Here is a 24,503-nt window from a genome sequence, read left to right on the forward strand (position 1 = left end):
ACAGAAAAGAAAGTCAAATTTATTTCATGAAAAACTAGAATAAAAATTAGCAAATACACACACAAAAAAAAAGGAGAAAAAAAACAACAAAACAAAAAACACAGCAGCACTATGTATTGACTCACAAGGGGAAAGCAGTGGTCTATGACCACGCAGATGGCTTGTCAGTTAAAGGAAAACCAACCACACATGTGCACGCATGTGTGCACAGACACACACACACACCCCCCAAAAAAAATTGTCGTCAACAATACAATCGATCTACAACAAACACAAAGTTCAGAAATATTTTACAATGTTTCCTTTCTTAATACAAAAGATGCCCATCTTGGGTATATATATTTTTTTCAGTGGTTTACTGTTGAATTATTTTTAAATATATTAGTGTTACTACATGCAACTGTTTCCTGTATTAACAGCCTTTCTTTTTATTTACCTTCATGTGTCTAGCTTCTACCTACCAGGAGAGTTTTAGGTTGGCAAGCAGATGGGTGCCTTATTCTCTGTGAAGTCAAATGCAAATTTTAAACACTGGCCAGAAATATTTGATTGCCGTTTCAACACATGGAAATAGTTACATTGATGCCTAAATTGCCATTTTCTGCAAAAAGCTGTGCAATGCTGGTATCAAACACTAGGCAGTCACTATTCATAATGGCTGTTGCAATTCCCTCATGAATAGATCGAGGAGTCGCTTCCCAAGTCAATCGCCGCCTATGACCATTTAGCTCAAGTCGATAAGCAAAATTTTCAGCTTGCTTGCGTGTTCCTATCAGCTGTACAATTGCGAAGAACTGCTGGTGACCATCGTACTTTTCCTGTTTCTCCAAGACTAACATGAAATGAAAGCCAAAACAAGACTGCATCATCACCCAGTCAACAGCACCAGGAAGGTTAATGTCTGTAGCAAGGAAAACTATGTCTTCTCCTTGCAGGGTTGTAATGGACTTGTGCTGATGCATCAGGTGGGGCATGACAGCATCCAAGGAGCCTTGCCACTTACAGGAAGCACCAGGGCAGGGGCAGGAGTAAGGCCTGAACTCACAGAGCTCCTCATGCTCTGCCTTCTCTGTGTGCGGCAGAGTTATTTCACATCCAGAAGAGGCATATTTACAAGGGAAAAGTACTGAATTGGCCACTTTCTCCATAGCCAAGTTGCGAATGGATCCCAATGGGCCCCGGCAGGTCGGACAACATGTGAGTTTGGGGCGACAGTTGCTACAAACAAGATGGCCACTCTGACACTGAAGAATGGGTGGCAACACATAGTCAAAGCAGACAGGACACTCAAAAAGACTCGCCAAGTCATTGTTGGATGCAGTTGTGCCAGTCAGGGCAGGTACCCTCTGGGATGGCGGACACTTTGAGGTGCCAGTGGGTAATGCTGTAGCAGTCTGACGGCTCATTTCTGTAATAAAACACAAGAAAATAAAAGGAGGCAGGAGAAAAAGTTATAACTATAACACATTTATAAATAATGTATATATGTCATAAACACTTGTAAAACATCCCACAAAATTATCATGAGCAAAAGAATAAAGTTAAATAAATATGGTTTTAAAACTATATACAAATAAAATAAAAATTAATGTTAAAGGTGAGTTTTATTAGAGTTATATAATAATATTTCCAAAATGTTCTATAGCACACTTAAAATACCTTTCTGTTTAAAACAAGTACTGAAAACCTTCGAGTGGACTACATAAGATAAGAATCGCAACCAGGCTGTGTTGGCACAGCACTTGGAAATAAGAGTCAGGTGGATCTTAGTGAGTTTGAGACCAGCCTAGTCTACAGATGGAGTTTCAGGACAGCCAGGACTATACAGAGGAACCCTGTCTCAAAGCAAAAAAACACACAAAATACGCAAACAAACAAAAAATGTAAATATAACCAGGCAGGGTGGTGCACATCTTTAAGCCCAGCACTCAGGAGGCAGAAGCACATGGATTTCTGAGTTTGAGGCCAGCTGGGACTATAGAGAAAGTAACAAGACATACAGGGCTACACAGAAAAATCCCATTTTGGGATGAAAGAAATAAAGAGAGAGAGGGAGGGAGGGAAAGAGGGAGGGAGGGAGGAAGAGAGAAAGAAAGAAAGAAAGAAAGAAACAAACAAACAAACAAACAAACAGAACATAAATACAAGGCTGGAGAGAGAGATGCTCCAGCAGTTAAGAACATTGGTTGCTCTTCCAGGGGACCAGGGTTCAAATCGTAGTACCCAAATGGAAGTTCAAGAGAGGCCTCCAAGGCACTGCATACATGTGGTGCACAGAAATACATGCAGGCATTACACCCATACTAATAAAATGGAAATAAATCTTTTTTAAAAGAAGACCTTAAATATAATAGAAGACTTACTTGGCCTGACTTTTTCTCCTCAGTCTCCCTCTCTGTCTATTTTTCTCAACTTTCAGACCTACAGCTTGATTCTTCATATGCCAAAGACTATCAGAGCCAAACCAACTCTTCCCAGCAGTGAACAGCATCTTCTGGAGAGGTATGTTCTGGGAATGGGGCTCAGAGGGCCCAGGGAAAGGAAGAGCTATCATCCCGTTATCCACCTGCAGCTATCTACTAGGTCTTCATTTGAATTAGCTAAGCATCATTTTGTTTCCTGTCAATCAGTGCCCACCTCCAGGCTGGAGAAACAGGGAGAAGTGGAGAGGCATCCTTCAGTAAGTTACTGCTCTGGTATTTAAGAAAGTCCTTATTCTGCTTCCATTCTGCAGCACAAATCTCATATAACGCACAAGGGGAAGGGGAACTCAGCAAGATAGGAGGAAATAAGGGTAAAAGCAACCACAGAAACACAAACACTGGATGGGGATGAGGGGCAGACTCCACAAGCAAAGAACACTGCACTCTTCGCTCCCCTTGTGTGGCTGCAGCACACACCAATATACACACGGTGTCAGTCATCTGGAAAGGACCAGTGAGTGAGCATCAAGCACAATAAGCTCCTTTCTCCAGGACTCTGCCTCTGAGGGATATGGCAGGCCATAATTTATCTCAGAAGTTGACAAAAGATCAATGTCCTAACAGTGCACTCTCAGAGACTACACTAAATACTTAATATGGTAATTCCTCCTAGTTATAAACATCCTGTGGTAAAGACCTTTAAGTTTCAAAAACAACCATAGTTATAAATGTAACCAAGTCAATACAAATGGATTTCTGGATTGCAGTAGACAGTGGACATTGTAAATAAAGGAGCTAAGAGAGCAGCATTGGAGGTTTAATTTTCTTTTGGAGCGTTTTTTTTTTTTTTTTTTCTTTTGTTACTAAAGCATAATCTTAAGTGTAAAGGACAAAAAAGTCTAAAAAGTGTTTAGCTTGCCCATGTCCCTCGGGTTTCATCTCCAACACATACATAAAGTATAACAAAACTCATCACAACAGCTCTGCTATGGAAGAATATAACATGAATCAACTCCCATCATCTGAAGCCCTGTGATCCAGGTGCCACAATAAAAAGGGCGCTCTGTAATCTACTTTCCATCTGAGCAAATTCTTTATGCAGATGATTAATCCATTTTAGGTCACTTGTAAAACAACGGGCTTGACATTACCAAAGCCATCAGTTTCCTATCTACTCCACCGTGGTAAGTGTGTGTGAGGCTCACTTAAAGGAACACAGTAATTGGAAAGTGATTTCTTGAAACCAGCCTCGGTCACATCAAAGAGCTCAGTTTATATTTAAACACAATATAGCCAAGTTCAGAAGAAAAACACTAGCCCAGTGCTTTGACCTGGCAAAATTCCTCTAGCTTATCTGCATAAGTTCAGGTCATGTTACAACATATTTTTATTACCTTCCAAACATTGGAGAAAGCACACTGATTTTTACTGGCATGATAAACAAAATGTGGTTGGAAGTACAGAAAACTGCTCCACCATTCCCAAGTTAGAAGAGTAGAATGTGGCTCCATCTTGAGCCACAAAGGCTCTCAATCAGGCAGCAGCCCAAGGTAGAAACCAAGGACAAGTCTGCAGAAGTAAGCTAGATTTAAACTCGGAGTTGCCAAAGCTCCACTGAACCCTCACTGCCCACCCCACAGCCAGACACAGCCCTGTGGCCTAAACCAGAATCTACGGATTCACACAGTCCAGTTTCTGTCTTGAAAACAGATGCTTTTATGCCGGTACCTTTCCTCTTCCTGGTCCTGGTCCTAACTGTTGGCAAGCATGTGAGCAGGACTCCCTTCCAGGAATGCAGAAAGGGTGCAGGTGGCTTCCAGGTCATGAGAGGCAAGGTGTCAGGTTCCTGCAACCCACAAAGCCAGGCTGCACCAGAGGACCCTCTTAGGTTCTTGGCTCCTGAGCATAGAAGGCTGCTCACTTCCATTCAGTCTTAAAGTAGCTCAAGGGTGGCCTGTCCCCAGGAGGGACAACAACTCCAATGAACTCTAAACTGGGTGGTCAGCAGAAGGCAGCCTGTGGCTCTGGTGTCCTGCTGCTTAGGCTCCAACACCTGGCAGGCCTAGCAAAAGGGCGGACTTTGCCCCAAGCCCCGCCCCACAGACCACCTGAGCAGCTCTGGCAGGCGCCACCCCGCAACATAAAGCCTGTGCACTTGGCAGCACTGAAGTCTGGTAGAACATGTTTCCGGAGATCAGGATCTCAGTGCTTTCTTAAGGCTCCAGGGTAGGAAACATACAGGGACTATGGCAAGTGTGCAGCCAGGCAATCACTCCTAAAGTCAACTTTATCCTATGAATTCTCAAGTTTGCATGGAATGAAAGACATTCTCCCCAAACAGACCTCAACTACTATTTTCCTCAATTCTAACTCTGCCACTTGTGTGCCAGCCTATTTCAAATGTCCCCCTCCAGTGCAGTAACATACTCAGGACACATAAGACTCTACTTCTACCTCCAATTGAGATTATATTCTCATCCCACTCTGGGAAAGTTTTCTTAACTGGCCTCATTAATCTGGAGTAGCTTGCCTTGTTTTTAAACAAACATTATCCTTGCCCCATAAAGTCCTTCAGGCCTGGATGGTGTCAGCTGAAGCTTCAAAGGTTTCCGCTGGTATTACATCATGCTTTAGGACAACCTTCAACCAAAAACTGGCAGTGAGTACCTCCAATACAATAGGTTTTACCCACTTTCAGCAACTTCAACTCTCCAATCACTTGCCCACCTTTACTGCATTCAATTACTTCCACCTAACTTTAATACTAGACTACAATAAACATCTTTAAGAACAGAAATACAACCTATACTTTCTAAATTGTACATCAAGCCCATTTTTGGCAGAAAGCTTAAATAGCTATTATCTACAGGGAAGAAAACAGTATTAATGCCTTTAATTTTCTCTTAATATTTTCAGGGCATTTAGCCACTGTTGGGGTTTTTTGTTGTTGTTTTGGATTTTTTTTTTTTTTGATTGTTTGTTGAGTTAGGACTCACTCATTAATCCTAGACTGCCACTGAACTTTAAGAGCCTGAAAATGACCTTGAACTTCTGATCATCCATCTTCTACCACCTCCTAGTGAGTCCTGGGACTGCTCAGCACCACACCTACTTTTATGTGGTGTCATGCGTTTGCAAAAACTAAGCAAGCACTCCACCAACTGAGCTCTGTCTCCAGCTCATACACTTTGTTAATGTGTATCAGTAGTGCCTTGCCTGCATGTGTATATGTACACTACCTGCATGCATGGTGCCAGCAGAGGCCAGTAGAGGGCATAGGATCCCCTGGAACTGGAGTTTAGAGAGTTGTGAACCACCACGTGAGTGCTGGAAAACAATCAATCCATTGCAAGAGCAGCAAGTGTTCTTATCTGTTGAGCCATCTCTCCAAGCCCTGATAGAATGCAAAGACTATTCACCTCTTCTTAATTCCCTAAAATTCTTCTCAGAAAGTACATGTTTACTATAAAGCTATAATAATGAGGGTATAGGACGATGGTGTGAGGTCTCAAACCCAGAACAAATGGATGGCTGAGGTGCCTATTTAGCATACAAAAGTGGACCTGGCTGCCAGGTTCTCCCTGTATCCCACAATCCCTACCTGTTACAGGGTATGGCTGGCATACCCCACCCCCTTCTCTAAATTTCTCCAGCCCAGGGGCTGAACTGCACTTCCCTATACAATCCAGTCATTTTAGTTACTCCCCACCAACCCTACACCCATTCCATCTACCCTTTACTCTCCTGGCTCTCCCCTTCCTTTACATGGCCAGGCTCAGGTTCATGTTCACTCTGGACTCTCCCAGATGTTCCTACCTCTGGTCTATGCTCCCCCTTTTATCTACAACAAACCTTCTCCTCCACCATACCTAGGAGCAATCATGTCCTTCCTTTTATTTCTTTTCTCATTCATCTGGTACCAAAAGCCAGGACTGGCATACATGAGCTCCCTTCCAAGGAACTCGGCTGCTCTGAACCAGGCTGCCGACCTGATTCTCCTACGTTATGATGTATGGATCATTTGTTTCCGCTGGCTCCTGTCACCCATCAAATTTGACCCCACATCTACAGTCTGCCTTCTCACTACTTCTCCCCACCCTACATGCTCTAACCATGCCTCTCCTTGTCTACGCCATAAATGAATCTCTGACTCCTAGAGCCTTCTACATCCTTGGGATGGGTACCCACCTACCTGGGCACTTGCCTCTCGGCTCTGGCCTGCTACATCCACCTGGGTCTCTACTAAAGATACTTAGCATCTCCCTCTCCCTGCTCTCTCATCTCTCTACCAGGTAAGTGCACCCCAAGATGCCTGCTGTGTCTACTATTACTGTTAGTATTCTCACCCGCCCCTTGAGGCTGCCCTGTATCCTGATGCAAAGTCCCCTTAAAAAAGAAAACCTCTCCTCCTCCTTCACTCTCTCTTTCTCTCTATGCTGACAAGGTGTGCTCCCCGCTCCCTATCTCTCCCCTGTCTTTTCCCCCCACCAAATAAAACTCTTCATTGAGCTCTGTCTGCATGGCATCTCTGTCTCTCACCTACCATGGGATACCCTGGCTCTCCCACCAAGGCCTCCCGCATGCTCTATCGTAACAATTACTACAAAAGCCACACCAGTGGCTCCTCTCGCCCTACTTGGGCCCCAGTCACATGGGAAGAGACATTTTTCCTCGTGATTTGGAACACTTTCCTCTTTGACAAGTTTCCCATTCCCCTTGAGGATGCCCTGGGTGGAAATTCTTGTCACAAAGACTCTTTATCCACCGCAGCTCAGCAGGCTTTCTCACCTCCCCTGAGGAACTTCATCCAGCCCTACCTGCTGTCTCTCACTGTCTACAGTCCACAGCTTCTGCTCTCAGCTCCCTCCTAAAGTTTCCTCTCCCATCCAGCTGCCTGCTCTGTCTCTTCCTTAAGCCTCCCAGGCCTCTCCTCCTCCTCCCCCACACATTCTCTAAGCCCTCTAAACCCATGCCCATCTGGGCCACTACTCTCTCTCTCAGCTCCTCTTGGAAATTTCCTCCAGAGGAGTTTCATTTTTCAACATCCACCACCCTCCTGTCCTCCGACTATAAACAGCTTGGCCTCAGTACAGATCAATGGCCCAAAACTGGCACACTTGATTTCCAAATTCTCACCAATCTTAACATCTGCCACAGCATAAACAAATGATCCTCAAATCTCTTATATCTAAACTAGCTCTGCTCTACCCTTCTATTTCCTACTCTTAAAACCTTTATCTCTATAATTTCTCTTTGCTCTGCTCTCAAAAAAAAAAATCTCTTAAAACTGCTGTAAATCATATCTCAGGATTTGTAAGTTCTTTGGGGATAGTTTAAAAAAAATCTATAAAACTGTAACAAAACCTGGCTTTAGACTTTAACAAAAGGCTTATAATTAAAAATCTATACATAAGCAATCTTAATTTGCTACAACTTACTATACATATGTGGATCAACTCTTGTTTAGAATATACTGTATATGCAACTTGGATTCAACTCTTGTTTGTTTGTTTGTTTGTTTGTTTGTTTGTTTTGAAACAGAAGGTTTCTATGTGTAGCTTTGGATGTCCTGGAACTCACAGAGATCCACCTGCCTCTGCTTCCCAAGTACTGGGATTAAAGGTGTGCACCATCACCGCCTAGTTGGAATCAATTCTTGTTTAGAGAGAGAGACAGAGACAGACAGGCAGACACAGACACACAGACCTTAAAAAAAAAAAAAAAAGATCTTTAAGGGCTAAAGAGATGGTTCAGTGGTTAACAGAACTAGCTATTCTTCCAGAGGTCCTGAGTTCAATTCCCAGCAACCTCATGGTGGCTCACAACCATCTGTAATGAGATCTGGTTCCTTCTTCTGGCCTGCATGCATAGATGCAGACAGAACACTGTATGTATACATAATAAATAAATAAATCTTTAAGTAACAGCTATGTGGCTGGCAGCCATCTTTATGAAGGTTAAGTACATGCCATGGGACTTATCCACCATCTTATGATGAGCACATAATATAAACCGACTAAGGCAACACCTATATAACGTTTTAGTCCTATTGAGCCTTCTGCTTCCCCTTTCTAATGAAATAACAGGTCTCTAAAAATATTTTGGACTGGTATGGATTATGATGATAAAACTTTAAGGTTATAAAGGTCTACTCAGATTAACAAAAGCTGACTTGGAAGTTTACACCTAACTACTTATGTCTTTGCTAACTGTTCAACCCCAGGCTTCTAGAAAATTTAGGTAAGTAACAACATATGTTTGATAAATAAGGTATATTTGACAAATAAGGTTTATAAATTCCTAAGGTCTACTTGGGATCACAGTAATATCTGTCTAGCTTCTTTGTCTATGCTCACCTTGTTAAGCTTTACCTATCTGGATACAAAAACTGATTTTCTATAACAACATACTTTTATAGTATATGGGATCAGAAAAGTTCCCAGTCTCCCTATGGGCTGTATTTATGGCTTAATTTTTATTTTGATGCTGCCAGAGACACTTCTAGGTTGACTGCTCTACTCTGCCTGGTCAAAGTAAGTCATCCTCCAAGTCTTTCTCCAAAGGAACATCTTTCAGACCTGGGTCTGGCCAAGGCTGCTCTATGTGGCAGTTACAGATTAAATGCTGTCCTATATGACAGTCAAAGAACTATGAACACTGAGACCACAGGAGCCTAGGGCAACCATCTAGGTAGTGGCTTCAGGGAATTGACTCGAATCCACCTCTTGCAGGCCAAACAGACTCAAGTACTCCTTAATTCCCTCTACCTGCCTATTCCTGAGAGTGGGACCTCTCTCTCTCCCCCCTGGTCTTGGGAATCCAGTCCTCCAACTACCAGGACCATGGGTCTGGAAGTTTCAAATGTATACCCTAGATAAAAAATTTTCCCCTAGGGGCTGGAGAGATGGCTTAGCTGTTACGAACATTGACTACTCTTCCAGAGGACACAAGTTCAATTCCGAGCACCCACATAGCAGCCTACAACTGTCTGTAACTCCAGATCCAGAGGATCTGACACCCTCGCACAGACATACATGAAGGCAAAACACCAATCAATACTCATAAAAATAAATTATTTTAAAAAATTCTCCCTAAAATCCTTAACTTTACCTTCTGTCCCTAATATATTTTATCTGTTCCAGCAAATTTCCAAATGAACTAAATACTGCAAACTACTCCAAACTCACCAGCCCCATGTGCTTCATTCAGACAGACTTTCCAATCAGCCTGAGCCTCTGCATCCTAGACAGCTCCAAAGCAGCTGGCCCCAGATGGTCCAGCCTCACAGACTGCTCCAATGTGGCGTGCACTTCCTTAGCCCCAGATGGTCCCATAGAGCCTGGACAGCAAGTGAAGCACCCTGCTCTTCCTGGCCTTGGCCAATATTCCAGCTGTCTTGGGTCCCCAACACCCCAATGTTAGTAGGAAGTGGTCATAGAAGAGATTGTGCCCCCTCCCTTATCACTGATTAGCAACAAAGAGACTGGAGGGGATGTTAGGTCTCAAACTCCAGACAAATGGCTAACTGAGGTGCCTATTTAACATATCAAATGGACATGGCTGCCAGGTTCTCCCTGCATCCCTCAGTCCCAACCTGTTACAGGATATGGCTGGCATACCCCAGCCCCACTACCCTAAATTTCTCCAGCCCAGGGGCTGAGCTGCCCTTCTCTACATAATCCAGCCATGTTGATCCCCTGCCCTCCACCCTGCGCCCGCCCCTTGTCTACTCTTTACCCTCCTGGCTTTCCCCTCTCCCCTTCTCATATGGCCTGGCTTAGGGTAATATTCACTCTGGACTCTCCCAGATGTTCCTGCCTCTGGTTATGCTCTCTTTTATCTACAATAAACCTTCTCCACCATGCCTACGAGTACTCATGGCCTTCCTTTTTTATTTCCTTTTTCATTCAAATGGTAGATCTTATGCCTAACTACCAGGAGCAAGACCTTGAGTTCAAATTCTAAGTGGCAAAAAATGCTAATAAAATTACAACTATCCAATTATGAATTTATACTTTATATTATAGGTTTGAATTAGAACATTTAAACATGCTGGAGATAGCTCACTTCTGCAAGCATGAAGACCTAATCCAACCCCTCACACACATAAAAAGCCAAGTGTAGGGGAGTACTTGTTATTCCAGCACTGGGAAATGAAGAAAGGAGGATTCCTGGAGCTCCAGGGCCAGTCATTCTAGCAAAAATGGTGCATTTCAGGCCAACGAGACTCATTCTCATAGGAGGTGTTTCTGAAGACATGGGTTTGTCCTTGAGTCTCTCTGTATGTGTCAAGAAAAGGACCTGACAGGAAGCTGCTATGGAAAAAGAACACAGGCAGTGACTTGCAAGGCAACTCAAATCTGTGAAGCATCTGCTTCTTCCAAGAGTCCCTACTGAGGCTTCCACTTCAGAAAAATACCTGATCAGAACCTCATAGGTACTATGTAAAAGAGATCCTGCAATATGGTTAATAAATAAAATACAAACTAAGAGTAAGTCATCTAAGCAATTAGACATCCCAGCATCTGAAGTGTTCATTAAAGAAGAGTCCGTCCCTACACCACAATGGTTCTCAAGCCCACTGAGCTTACTAACCATCTAGGGGTCTTGGAAAAAACATAGATTTTCATTTTCAAGGTCTGAAGCTGGACTCTATCTTTTGGGTTTCATTTGGTTTTATATGTTGTACTACTGGGGATCTAGCCCACATATAACCAGCCTGCCTGACAGGTCTAAAGACATGCTTGTGCCTCTCTTACTGAAACTGATCCCCCAAAATGAGAATTCCTCAGGAATTGCCTGAGGCACTGAGGTACAACCAAAGAAGACTCTTGTCTCCAACAGAAAGATTTACAACTTGTCAAATGACCTTGCAGGAAAGACAGGGAATAGAGGCAATGGTAAGGCAATACCTTGGCCACACTGCTTAATTAGGTATATCTGTCCCCTTCCCTTTAAACTCTAATTGCAGACAGGCATCACTTATCTTTATCCCTCTTCCCAATGTGGCTACATTGAACAAATCCCCCTTTCTGCTTTTCATTATTTTTTAAAGATTTACTTATTTTTTATGTATACAGTGTTCTGTCTGCATGTATGCCTTAAGGCCAGAAGAAGGTACCCGATCTCATTAGAGATGGTTGTGAGCCATCATGTGGTTGCTGGGAATTGAACTGAGGTCCCCTGGAAGAGCAGCCAGTGTTCTTAACCTCTGAGCCCCTGCTTTTCATTATTAATTTGGCTCTTTTCATTGGTTTATTGAGGATGGGTGGCCAAACCTGGTGTAATGGGATATATTCTATGAACCTGAGTCCAGCAACACAGGGCTCTCAAATATGCCAGGAAAGTGTTCCACCTGCAGGCCTTCTGTATTTTCACAGAAGAACTCCTAAGTATAGCCAGTTCTACTAGTCACATGGAAAACCCTAAGATGGAAGCCATAACAAAGTATAAACACTGAAAAGGAGCCAGGCAGTATTGATGCACTGCCTTTAATCCCAGCACTCAGAAGGCCAGCCTAATCTACAGAGAGAGTTCCAGGATAGCCAGGGCTACCCAGAGAACCTCTACCTCAAAAACAAACAAACAAAAAAACCTCACATGTACATCATTGTTAGGACAAATTATCTTCCTTAAATTTAAGAAATTCCTATTATTCATATTTTTTAAAAAATAGTAAAATGATAATAAGCAGATATAACTATGCAAGGACCCAAATATCAGTGATGGAAGGAACCTTTAAGAAAACTACTCCTGAAATAATCAAACTAATCAACTGATTAACAAGAAATGAAGTCTTAGCCCAGCACAGGGATTCAAGCCCTAATCAGCACTTTGGAGAGGGAAGAGGGGAGAGCCAAAATCCTTGAAATCTTTGTATGCTAATGAATGGCTGATATCTGGGGTTACAGGTTTGCTAGAGGACAGAGCTGGTGGCCATGGATACAATTCTGTCACTCAAAAACTTGACTTAAAAAAAAAAAAAAACCCTTGACTTTTCAAAGAAAGGACTTTCTTGGCTAAAGGTAAGGTTGACTGCAAAGGGCTAGAGATTATTTAATCAACTATGTGTAAATAATGAAGCCTCCATAAAAATCCCAGGATAGGGCTTAGTTTCCAGAAAGAGGATCAGGGAGAAGTATCTGGAGGGTATATACACAAGAAGACACAGAGCCCTTTCCTTCCTAACTTGCTTTATTCATTTCTTCTACTTGGCTGCTCATCGTATGTTATTTGTATCATTTACAACAAATGAACATCAGCAAAATATGTAAGAGTCCCAATGATCCACCCTAGCTAACTACCAAATCAGAGAAAGTAGTCCTGTAAACCCTACTTTATATCCATCCATAATGTATTGTTGGTCACAAGTGTAAATTACAATCTGAGAATGACTTTCGAACCTCTAGACCCAGAGCTTAACCTGTAGGGTCAAACTTGAGACAGCGCACAGAACTGAATTACAGGAAACCCAACTGGTGCTGGCAGGAGATCTTGGTAGGTATGAAACCCTACCTATCGAGGTTAAGGGCTTGTTGGGGTTTTCGTTGTTCTTGTTGTTTGTTTTTGTTTTTTGTTTGTTTGGGTTTTTTTTGTTGTTGTTGTTGTTGGTTGGTTGGTTGGTTGGTTGGTTGGTTTGGTTTGGCTTGTTTTTTGCGATAAGATTTCTCTGTGTAGCCCTGGCTCTCCCGGAAGTCTTTCTGTAGGCCAGGCTGGATTCAAACACAAAGAGATTCGCCTGCCTCTGCCTCCAGTGCTGGGACTAAAGGTGTGGGCCACCACCACCCAGCTGAGGTTAAAGTTCTTAAAAGTAAAGCAAAAGAGGTCTTTCACCCTACTTCCTTCAGCAAGGTAGTAATCACATGGTAAGGAAATAGCCCCAATCCAGGCCACCTAGAGCAGACTTCATCAAAAGCAGCCTTGGAGATACAATAGGGTAAAGTCACACAGAAGATTGAGGAGGGTGTGGTCTGAGAGTAGCACTTAAGAAGGAGACCATAAAGAGAAGTAACAAGTGCATGGTAGCTGGAAGGATGAAACTTTAAACTTCTTTTCTATCTTTAAATAGGGGATACCAGAATACTGCAAGCATTAGAGTCCAGTAAACAGGGGAGGAGAGAGAGCACAAGAAACAGCAAAGCAGGAACATTCTTAGTCAGAACCAGACTATTGGAAGAGAGAACTTCCCCCATGTATCCAGGCCTGGTGGGTCTGGCCAGTAATCCCAGGTACATGGGAGGCTGAGCAAAAGGACAAGAAAAGTGAGTTCAAGGCCAGCCTAGGCAACTTAGTGAGATCCTGTCTCAAAAACTAAAAAGACAGGTTGAGCAGGTACAGGCCCCTGTGCACAACTCTCAGTACCTGAGAAAATAAAGGAACTTCTTCTGCATCAACAGAAGAAAGTATATACATATAGCCAAGCTGGAGAAGGCTAAGGAAATACAAGATTTCCATTTTCCTTGTAAAGGAAGCATAGTCACCCTCTCTTGGGGGAGGGGAATGGGTGATGAGAAAGACAGAGTTAAGTTTTAAGGAATCCCTTTGAAACAACAAAAGAGCATGTAAACCAGGCATCATAACAACTTGTGCCTTTAATCCCAGCAAGCAGAAGCAAGTGAGTTCTCAGCCAGCCAGAGCTACATAGAGACCCTGTCTCAAAAACAAATAAACAAAAACTCAACCAACCAAAGAGGGCATTGTAGACAGAATAAGCCTGCTAAATGTTACATCATGTGAATCCTCTACACCTCTTCCTACTGTCTTTCTTAGTCAAAGGAAACGTGATCTGTCATTAGCTTATACCAAGGAGAACTAGATGACTGTCAGCAGGACTGAGTGCTTTAAGTACGCGGAGCCCTGCAAACCTCAGACTTCACTGTAAGAATGGTACAGTCCTAACTTCACCACTGTAGGCAGTTCTGCTACACAGCACACACAATTTGTTTACATACTGTCAAAAACGAAGTATTAGCATCCCCCAAACAAAACACTTTACCATCCCTATAGAGCAAGTACTGTTCCTTCCTTATTCATGAGCAAGTCCAAAACCCAACTGATTGCAGAGATTGCAGACAGTAGTGCACACTACATATACTGTGGTTTGGGGTAGTACATATACATATATGCATATATATTATATACAAACTTATGACAAAGTTTAATTTAAAATTAGGCACAATTAAGAGACTACCAGTAATTTACTCTATGTGTTCTCTGATAACGTTTCTTCCCTATTAAATCAAGAGCTTGATCTTTTCACTTAAAGAAAGCTGTTTCTAACCTCTCAAGATCTTAATCACCAGTAATAAAACTCTTAGATTTCTGAGCTAGTGTTTAATTTTTCTTTTTCTTAAAATTCTGTGTGTATAAATGTTGTGCTTGTGTGTATGTCTCTGCATCATGTGTATATCTATTGCCTATGGAGGCCAGGAGAGGATTTCAGATATCATGGAGCTGGAGTGACTGCCAGAAGCTACCATGTGGGTGCTGGGACTCAAACCTGGGTCCTAAGCTCTCTTTCTAGCCCTCCTGAGCCGCTCTTTAAGTAAAACAAGGACTATTCAGACTTACTCACTGTAGTGCCATGACAGTCTATCTTGTTGGTAGATGGTACAATAACTTAGTTGGCTGCAGGTAGCACATACAACATGGACACACTAGATGAGGGTAATTCATGACTCAAGTGATTATGAAATTCATATATTCTCTCCAGAATTTTCCATGTATTTTTGGGACATGTGATCACAGATAAATGAAACTTCAGTAACTAAAATGACAGATATAGGGAAATACCAGGGAAAATAAACGTGGTACCTTTTCTGTTACAACCACAGTATCTCAAGAAAGTTTTGAGAAGTCAGACAACTCTTGGCATCTGAAGGTCTTGCCTGTTCCACTTATGCTATGTGAACTCTCTGCTGTGTTCTGATATTTAGTGACACACATGAAATGCAATATAGGTTGATTTTAGGTAGTCTTCACCCCCAACAAGCTGTCTAGACACACAAAGCATCAATAAATCCAAAATCCAAAATGATATGACACTTAAATGCTTTTTAATTTTGAGGCATTTCAGATTTCTAGATGAGAAATGCTTAACTCACAAAGTTACTCAATATCCCCAAATCCAAAGAAACACCAGAATTTGAACTATTTCTCTGGGTTCAATGAGACAAATTGGCCTAGATATTTAGCTCTCTAAATGTGTGTGTGTGTGTGTGTGTGTGTGTGTGTGTGTGTGTAAGAGACAGAGTTTCATGTAGTCCAGACTAGTCTCTAACTCACTATGTAAACTCTTGAACCTCTTGCCAACATGCCCAATTTTATAAAGTTCTGTGGATTGAACTCAGAGCTTCATGCTAGGCAAAAATACTATCAACTAAACTGGATCCCCAGCCAGTTATTCTGACCTCCAGAACCAACTGCCAGCATGCTGACCAGCTCATTCCATAACTGCCTTAAGACATAAATTTAGAACACAGTACCCAATATTTCAGGACATTTGTTTGCAAGTTGTGAACTGTCACCAACATGTGACAGTTTACAGATCAGCCTCCTGTCTTATAAACTTTAATCACTAACTGATGACTTTCTATCCTTTTCATCATCCTTTGATTACTCATTTTCTTTCCTAACTTCTGAACTTCAGAGTTGCCCACAGCCACCTTTTCTTACACTGGTAATGTGTATGATTCTTTAAATTCTCCAAGAATTTTAATTTGTATCTCTAGGTACATCCTTCACCAGTCTAGACAGGTAAATGGATAGAACTAGAAAAGATCACATTGAGAGGGGTGAACTACAAGTTCTCTCCATCTGAGGCTTCAAATCTTCAGATGTGAGTATAAAACCTGGAGTAACCTCAGAAACTAGGAAAGTAGAAGGGACTGTGGAGAGGGAGGAAGAACAACAAAGAGGAGACACATTATAAGTGATTTTGTGGAAGAAATGGTAAAAACAGGGAGGAGTTTTAATTATGGAGGAGGAGGAAGAAAAACTACAGGAGGGTGAAATAACAGGAAATCTGTCAGAAAGTCATAAGGAATCATTTATTATCTACTGAAATTATACATAATACATATAAATCTGTGTATAAATATACATATATAGTTTAAATGAAATTTTTTCTTCTGGGGTGACAATGCTCCCACAAGAGCCATAGTGTATCTAGCAAAAATCCCGACACCATGCATAAAACCTTTTGAGTTGTTGGTCAGGGTTGTTCAATAGACTCCCAAAATATTACAGGCCATTGCTATTATCCTTGGCTGCCTCACAGAGGTGCAAGGTTAAATCCCTATTTTTGAAGACACCATATACTTTGGACAGAGGACCCAGAGGATCTGAACTAGATCTGACCTGAAAGTCTCCTCTGAGGACTAGCATTCATGGTACCAGAAGATGCCATGCAGGCTTCCAAAGGGAGGAAGTATTCAATACTCCCACACAGCTATGAAAGCCATGAACCACAGTAACCACAGAGTGCAGTGGCATGACTACCTTGGCAGTAACCAACAGCTCTCTAATTGGACTTAAGACTCGCTCAACAAGAGAGAAATCATGTCTGGGACTGGAAACCTAGCCAATCACCTAGGGCTAGTAAAGTCGTGGATCTTGGAGAAGAACCTACAGTGCCACTTTACTAAACCAACATAATTACATTCTAAGTATTTATCCTTATACATAGATAAGCATTCTCACCCCTCATCAAAGGAAATTCTCTTTGCAACTGACCATTACAGAAAACTAAAACCAACCAAAATCCAGAGAACAAGAGATTGTATGGTGCCAGTCCCAACAGACACATCTATAACAGAACTCCTGAACCTAAAGCTCAAGATCACCAGATAAGAGGGAAAGAGGGGTGGAAAAATTCAAAGACAAAGAACAACAGTTTGTCATTCTTCTGAGACAATGTATCTCCTAGAAATGTCAGAAGCTACACCCATGAAGTCTCAGCAACCATGGCTACCTAAACAAGATCCGAACAATGACACCACCAATGGACATGCTAACATGGAAGTGGGAAAACTCACAGGGAGCCTCAATCCTAGAACTACAGGCAAATGGGGAAGTGCTGAGAGGGGAAAGAAGCCTCTCCCACAATTGACTATCCAATACCAAGTGGTCAACTCTTGAGATCATACACAGTTAGCATTATTCAAACTGAGCATGTTTTATTTATATATTATGTAATGCACACAACTAAACAAAGAAAAAGAGGCCATGAGTTTGAAAGTAAGTGAAGGGTGCACAGAAGGGTTGAGGGAGAAGAGAAAGGGGGAAATTATGTTATTTATAAGTTAAAAAAATAACTTTAAAAAAGTATATCCCTAGCCCAAATTAAAAAACAAACAAACAAACAAACAAAGCCCAGCTGTCTGTAATATCAGCACATGGGAGGAAGAGGCATAAGATCAGGAGACTTAAGTCACCCCTCTTTTATACCATATACCTAGAACAACCAGTCAATCTTATTGTATCTCCTTAAAAGTCATGTAAAAATCAAACTGTTCCTCAACATCTCTACACTACCATCTGGCCTAAGACACTATTTCTCACCTGGAAGATTACATCTTCCTAATCCAGCCTTCCTCTCTTTCCGTCTTTGTCTCCCACATTTATCCACTAATATGTTCAAGCACAGCAAGCTTAGTCCTCCGATTCACACATACAGACTGAAAACTAAAATCTTATAAATGGCCTGTAAGGCCCTAAACGATATAATGATGTGTTTGCAATACTCTATCAATCACTTCTTTTCCTCACTCTTCCATGACAAGGCTAGGTTATTTCAGTGGACCTTCTGTCTTCAAACACTTTTCTCCTAGATTCAAATCTTCATTCATACATTACCTCCTCGATGAGACCAACCTTGCTTCTCTATTTTAAATTGTAACCTCATCTGAGCATGGTGGGGCATGTCTGTACCTCAGGATGATGAGGCAGCAAGAACTTCATTCAAGCAGGCTGGAAAGATGGCTCTTGCTTACACACACATTATCATGCCACATGGACATGTGTAAATCCCCATACTAAAATGTAATAAAAAAGATTTTTAACCAAAAAAAAAAAAAAAAAGCAACCCTGTGCCTCGAGTTTTGTGCACTCCTAAAACCTCTAAGTTTATTCAACTCCTTAACCCTCTTTTCTTCTCTCCTTACTTCCCAGGGGTCTCTAATGTTTATTCCTTAGACTGCATTACTTTCTATATACTATACAATTTACTTATGTTAATTGCTCCAGGGCCATCCACCCTTATTTGGAAGGTGGAATTTGTCTAGTTCAATGATGTACCTCAAATACTTAAAACAAGACTTAGTACACACAGCATCACCTCAAAATAAATTTGTTGGATGGGTAAGCAGAAAGCACAGAAGCATTGCACTTTTGAATATCCAGTTACAAAGCAATATGGTATTGCTTTTTAAATTCTTGAAGAAAATAATTATCCAGATCAAACTATGCTGGAAGCATTGAGAGCAAAATAATGATGCAACGTTTTGAAATACGATCTCTTCTACATATGTTCTCAGGAAACTGCACAAGCTCTTCAAATTCAAGGAAATGAAGCAAGAAGGAACAGGGGTTGCAGTAAACAGAGCCTAAAATAAATTCAGTGCAATAAAGGGGCTCTAAGAATGACAACTTAGCCTGGAGAAGGCAGTGACCTACAGTCTGCAGCCTGCAAGTAACTTGAATGTTTAGAGAATTAGCAAGAGATGTGGTGACGGTTACGGTAGAGCACAGAAAAAGCGTAAGGCATAAAATAAAGAGAGGGTTTTCGCTGTAAGAAATACAACTTTAAGAGCGCAAGGGGAAAATCATCATCTGCTATGGAGATACAATTATAAGCAACCTTTCCAGCCTGGCTGGGGGAGGCGGGGGGAACTCTCACTTCATACACAGAAGGAAATCAATAGACAATAGTAAGTACAAAAATAATCAGCTAAACCTAGCTGCTTCTGAAAAAGAAATGGGGAATCATCCTTCTTTTAAAACCTTGTAGAGAGCTGGAGAAATGGCTCAGGGTTAAGAGCACAGGCTTTTCTTCCTGGGGACCTGGGCTCCCAGCACCCACATAGCACAGCTCACAACTGTAACTCCAGTTCCAGGGGATCCAATGCCCTCTTTTGGTCTCCTAAGGCAGTAGACATGTACCTAGTGCATGCAGGCAAAACATCAAAGACCCTTGTGGGGAGCTGTGAGTAGGCTTCTACAAAGCTCAGTGACAAAACATTTGCCTAGCATTTGAGAGGCCCTAAGTTCTATCCCAAATACAGCAAAACAAAACTCTTGAGAAGTTAGACATAGTGGCTCACACCTGCTATCTCAGTGACTGGGAAGCAGAGGCAGGGGAGTTGCTGTAAGTTAGCCAGACAGGACTATACAGTGAGTTCCAATCTGGGCTACATGGTAAGACTCTGTCTCATAACAAAACAGAAACACACAAAAACCTTGTGAATTCTACATTATATATAAAACTTTTCAACCAAAGGGAAAGTTCAAAAAGTAAAGAAATGACATACGAAAATTTGTTTTCAAAGACTTTTGTCTTAACTCTTAGCAAAAATGTAGGGAATTTTCCAACTCTTTGGGAGATACTTATGTAAAAGGTGCTCACAATTAAGCAGTTTATACCACAATGTTAATTGTATATCTCTGTGATCTAGCACATTTTCTTCCAAGGGCCTTTCTTCTGATTTACATGTTGGCAAAAGTATATGAACACAAACGCCTACAACATGTATAAAAGGGAATAAGCTAAAAGCAGCTCTTCCTTAAGAAAGTGGTTTAAACGGGGCATGGTGAAGCACACATTCAGTCCCAGCACTCAAGAGCCAGAGGCAGGTGGATCTCTGTAAGTTCAAGACCAGCCTAGTCTATAGATTGAGTTCCATACAGTTCCACACAGCCAGGGCTACACAAAGAAACCCTGTCTCAAAAAGAAAAAAAAAAGTGGTTTAAATGTGAATCTACTGCTAAAATTGGTAAGGTGTCTGGGAACAAAACTCAGTGGTAGAGCACTTTCCTAGCATGCCTGGGGCTCTAGACTTCTCCCCAGTACCCCAAACAACAGCAACAATAACAAGTAGAGGGAAGAAAAGTCTAGAATAGAATTAGCACAGAGGGCATGGAGAAAATGTACCTACTATCACAAGTATCAAGTTGTAAGATACCAAGACTTATAAGCACCAACTCCTTTTGAGATAGCCAGCTCAACAGTTACTAACAGGTATCTAACATTTAATGGGGAAATACCAATTTCAGTCAGGTCAACGAAGTTAACTTTAAAATATTTATGGCTGAGGATGGAGATGGCTCCATGGTTAAGAGCATGTCTGCTGCTCTTGCAGAGAATCTGAATTCAGCTCCCAGCACCCACACTGAGCAGTTCACAACCACCTACAACTCCAACTACAGGAGATCCAACGCCCTCCTCTGGCTCTGAAGGCACAGTATACTCATAGACAAACCCACACAAAGGCACACAATTTGAAAATAAATAAATGTTGTAAAAGAGAAAACCTTCAATAAACTGGGAGCTGCACAGAGGCTTAGTGCTTAAAAGCACTTACTGTTCTTACAGAGGACACAAGTTTGGTTCCTAGCACTCATATGGCGCTCACAACCACCTATAACTCCAGTTCCAAGAGTTCCAGCCAGCTACAGAGTAAGAACATCTAACAGAAAATCAAAAAGGAAAGAGAAGAGGGGAAAAGGAGGAAAAGACATAATTGTCACTGGCAGTCTCTGCTTATAAATATAGATTAGTTTTTCTCCTTCTTGTTCATGTGCCCAAACCTTTGTTCCAAACAAACAAAAAATCTACAAAAAACAAAAACAAAAACAAAAACCAAACTTAATGAAGTCTTTGCCAGTCAGAATCACTTGGTCAGACTTTATCAACATCATTCAGACTGCACTTCCTGTTGACTTACAGCAAGCATGCACAGGATGTGTAAGTACTGGGATGCTATGTCATTTGGCTGGTGACCTTGACAGGAACAAACTCAAGAACTAAAACAGATGGGAAGGAGCACATGCAGCATTAATCCATTCATAGAAAGCTCAAAAGCAAGTAAATTCCATCTTTGGCATTCAATGACAAGAGGTGCCTCCTGTCGGGAGCAGTAATTAAATGAGGAAAGAGGATTTCTTGTTCTGGTAATGTTCTTAACCCCAGGGAATGGTTACAACAGGGGGTTCACTCTGTAAAAATTCAAGGCCTACACATGATTTGAGCACCTTTCTATATGTAGTTATGTAAAATGTCAACCAGAAAGCATACATTTAAGAACCAAAGATAATCATTCAATCATTTTAGTATTCTCCTAGGATCTCCTTGAACAGCAAGCAGCCCCTTCAACCGTGCACAGATGCTCAACCCATGTCTATACCTCTGACCTGCAACATACAGGACCTGTATTCACTGAGGGTTTCACCTCTCCTGCTTGCAGAAAAGACAGCAGAAACCACCAAAGTCAAAACTACCTTATCTTCTCTCCATCAAGCCTACAGGCTAACTTCCCTCCCTTGAGAATTCAAGAACCTTGCCTGCTATCTTCTTGCTTCTAAATGTTATACTCCCCTCTTGAACCAGGTCTCTTCAACACAATGATACACTAAGAACCCCCATCTGGCTTCTAAGCTACTGCAGGCCTATTGTGTTCTTTCCCCCTCCAATTGCATAGACATCTCAATTCAAGCACATGACAACTCTGCATTTTACTGCCATCCTGGCTCATCTCCTCCAGTCTTTTTCATCTTGACAAGTGGCAACACAATCCATAGTCACTATAGCCAGAAATCTTCATTCCTTCCTTTTCCTACCTCTAACGTCTAACCCATCAGCAAGATATGTTATTATTATGTATCAAAATATATCTGAAATCCATCCACTTTGTTCATCTTCACTGCCAGCACTTTAATCCAGGTCATAATCAACTATCATGGATTATAAGAAATTGAAAGTCGCCAAACAGCTTATAGCAATCTTTTGTTGTTGTTGTTTTGTTTTTTGTTTTTTGTTTGTTTGTTTTTTGGTGTTGGTTTTTCAAGACAGGGTTTCTCTGTGTAGCCCTGGCTCTCCTGGAACTCTTTCTATAGATCAGGCTGGCCTCAAACTCAGAGATCCACCTGCCTCTGGCAATGCCTCCCAAGTGCTGGGATTAAAGGCATTCACCACAACCACTACCAGTTTAAAGCAATCTTTAAAAGTCAGAGGATTTTGTTATCCTTGTAAGGAAACCTTGTAAGGAGTTTCCTTGGGACTCTTAAAGTTCACATTTCTTGCTGACTCAACAAAATCTCTCTCTCTCTCTCTCTCTCTCTCTCTCTCACTCTCACACACACACACACACACACACACACACACACACACCTGCCTGCTTCCTCAATCCATCATTTCATTTCATTCTCCCAGCTTCTTAAACACTCCAAATTCTCCAGCCTCCAGGACCTTTGCTAGGCTGCTCCCCTGCTTCAAAGGGCTAGCTCCAGCTCTTCATCTTCCTTTAGATGTTACCACCCCAACAGCAGCTGTCCCTCCCACCCCGTTCTACTTCAGTACTGTGACTCCTTTTATAGCACATAAAATAACTTGTAATTTTATTTCTTCACTCAAATGTAAGGCTAATATTTAGAGATATCTTACTGCCATTTTAATTATTTAAGCTGTGAGTATAGGCATTGTGTTTTTTAATGCAGATGTAGGCAGTATCTCTGCTCTCAAGGATCATCGACAAATGACAGGGAAAAAGACACATCCAGGTCTGACTCTTAATGGCCTGTCCTTTTAATCACACAATTACAATGGTTACTTCAACAATAGGACCTGGGCGGTGGGTAGAGTAATATATTTAATAGCTAGCTATTCACATTGTAGTACTAGAACCTAAGACTCAGAGAAACTGATCTTCCCAAAGCAGCAAAAGCAGACACTGAAGATTACACATAACGACCAAATACTATAGAAACCTACAGTATTCAAGAACAAAATAATCTAGTTTGAATAAGTAGGGCAAAGATGACATGCTGGGATAAGACTGAAAAAGTCTATTTAAGTCAATGTAAGTCATTTCACATTGATTTACTGAGCACCAACTATATGAAAACGTAGTGCTGAACAAGCAAGCGAACAAAGCTAAATTGCAAAGACATCACAGCCTATTTGGAGAAGCAAAGAACTATACAGAAAAACAGCAGCTCAGGAGACTACAGTGGAGACAAGCAGAGTACTGTGGGAATATGGGGAGATGGCACCCAATTCAATGTGTGGAGTCCAGGAAGAGCTCAGCTAATGATGACTAGGCTATTATGAATTTAGTAGAAGCAGAGGGGCCTGAAAGCACACAGTCCATCAACAAGGCAAGGAAGCAACGGTAGGGGCCAGCTCAGGCAAGGCACTAACTATATTTACTGAACACATCAAGGAACTTGGGACTCCATCTTGAAGGCCTTTCAAGTCAGGCTCATAGGTTTAATGAGAACGCTCATTTACCCTGATACCCTAGGCAGCCACAGGGATGGCTAAAGCAGGGCTTGAGAGAAGCTCGGCTGTTAAGAGCATTTGCTGCTCTTCCAGGGGACCCCAGTTCAGCCATCCATGTCAGGAGCTCACAGCTACCTGCAACTCCAGCTCCAGATGATCTGATTGCCCTCTTCTGGCCCCTGTCATCAGACGACTGCCAGTGACTACTTACTGTAAAGAAGGAAATTTCTTTCCCATATTTGTCTGTTTCTAGGGAAGGGTGAGCTCTAAAATTCTCATACAGATCTGGTTGAAGGAAAGGTCTAAATGAAATACATCAAACATTTAAATATTTTACAGATTACATATAGAAATTCCTATTTTTATTTAAAGATCTGAAACAGAGAATGTCCAGTCTTTAAAACTGAGTGTATTAACTACCATAAAGTAAGATGTAAGTCATCTACAACTATGCAAAGTCACTCAACTTGTTCTGTTACCTTCATTATGTAAGACTGGTTTTCAAAATACCTTACACACTGAAAACAAAACTCTACTCTTCCAATCAGTGGCAAATCTGGCTATTTCCCCTGTTACTACTTTTAACC

At 41.7% G+C, this 24,503-nt stretch overlaps 2 protein-coding genes across 3 annotated transcripts in view; one reads left to right on the forward strand and one right to left on the reverse strand.

Annotated features, from left to right (window-relative positions):
• The window catches only part of Siah1 (siah E3 ubiquitin protein ligase 1), a 26,717-nt gene continuing 2,214 nt past the window's right edge, over positions 1-24,503 (reverse strand). Inside the window, exons 1-2 of one of the 2 annotated variants that reach the window (XM_036187623.1) lie at positions 4,152-4,263; positions 1-1,408 (exon numbers count right to left, since the gene is read on the reverse strand). In XM_036187623.1, coding sequence (XP_036043516.1) covers positions 558-1,408; positions 4,152-4,248 — 948 coding nt within the window. In that variant the 5' untranslated portion in view covers positions 4,249-4,263 and the 3' untranslated portion in view covers positions 1-557. Of the gene's footprint in view, positions 1,409-4,151; positions 4,264-24,503 lie in introns of those variants that run through there. The other variant, XM_036187622.1, reaches the window with a different exon arrangement.
• LOC118583894 (serine/arginine repetitive matrix protein 3-like) overlaps positions 23,742-24,503 on the forward strand; it is a 4,644-nt gene continuing 3,882 nt past the window's right edge. The window contains exon 1 of the mRNA XM_036187640.1: positions 23,742-23,806. Within this exon, the coding sequence (XP_036043533.1) occupies positions 23,742-23,806 (65 nt within the window). The remainder of the gene's footprint in view (positions 23,807-24,503) is intronic.

The sequence above is a fragment of the Onychomys torridus genome, chromosome 5, assembly GCF_903995425.1.
Source record: "Onychomys torridus chromosome 5, mOncTor1.1, whole genome shotgun sequence".
In the NCBI taxonomy this organism is placed as follows: domain Eukaryota; kingdom Metazoa; phylum Chordata; class Mammalia; order Rodentia; family Cricetidae; genus Onychomys; species Onychomys torridus.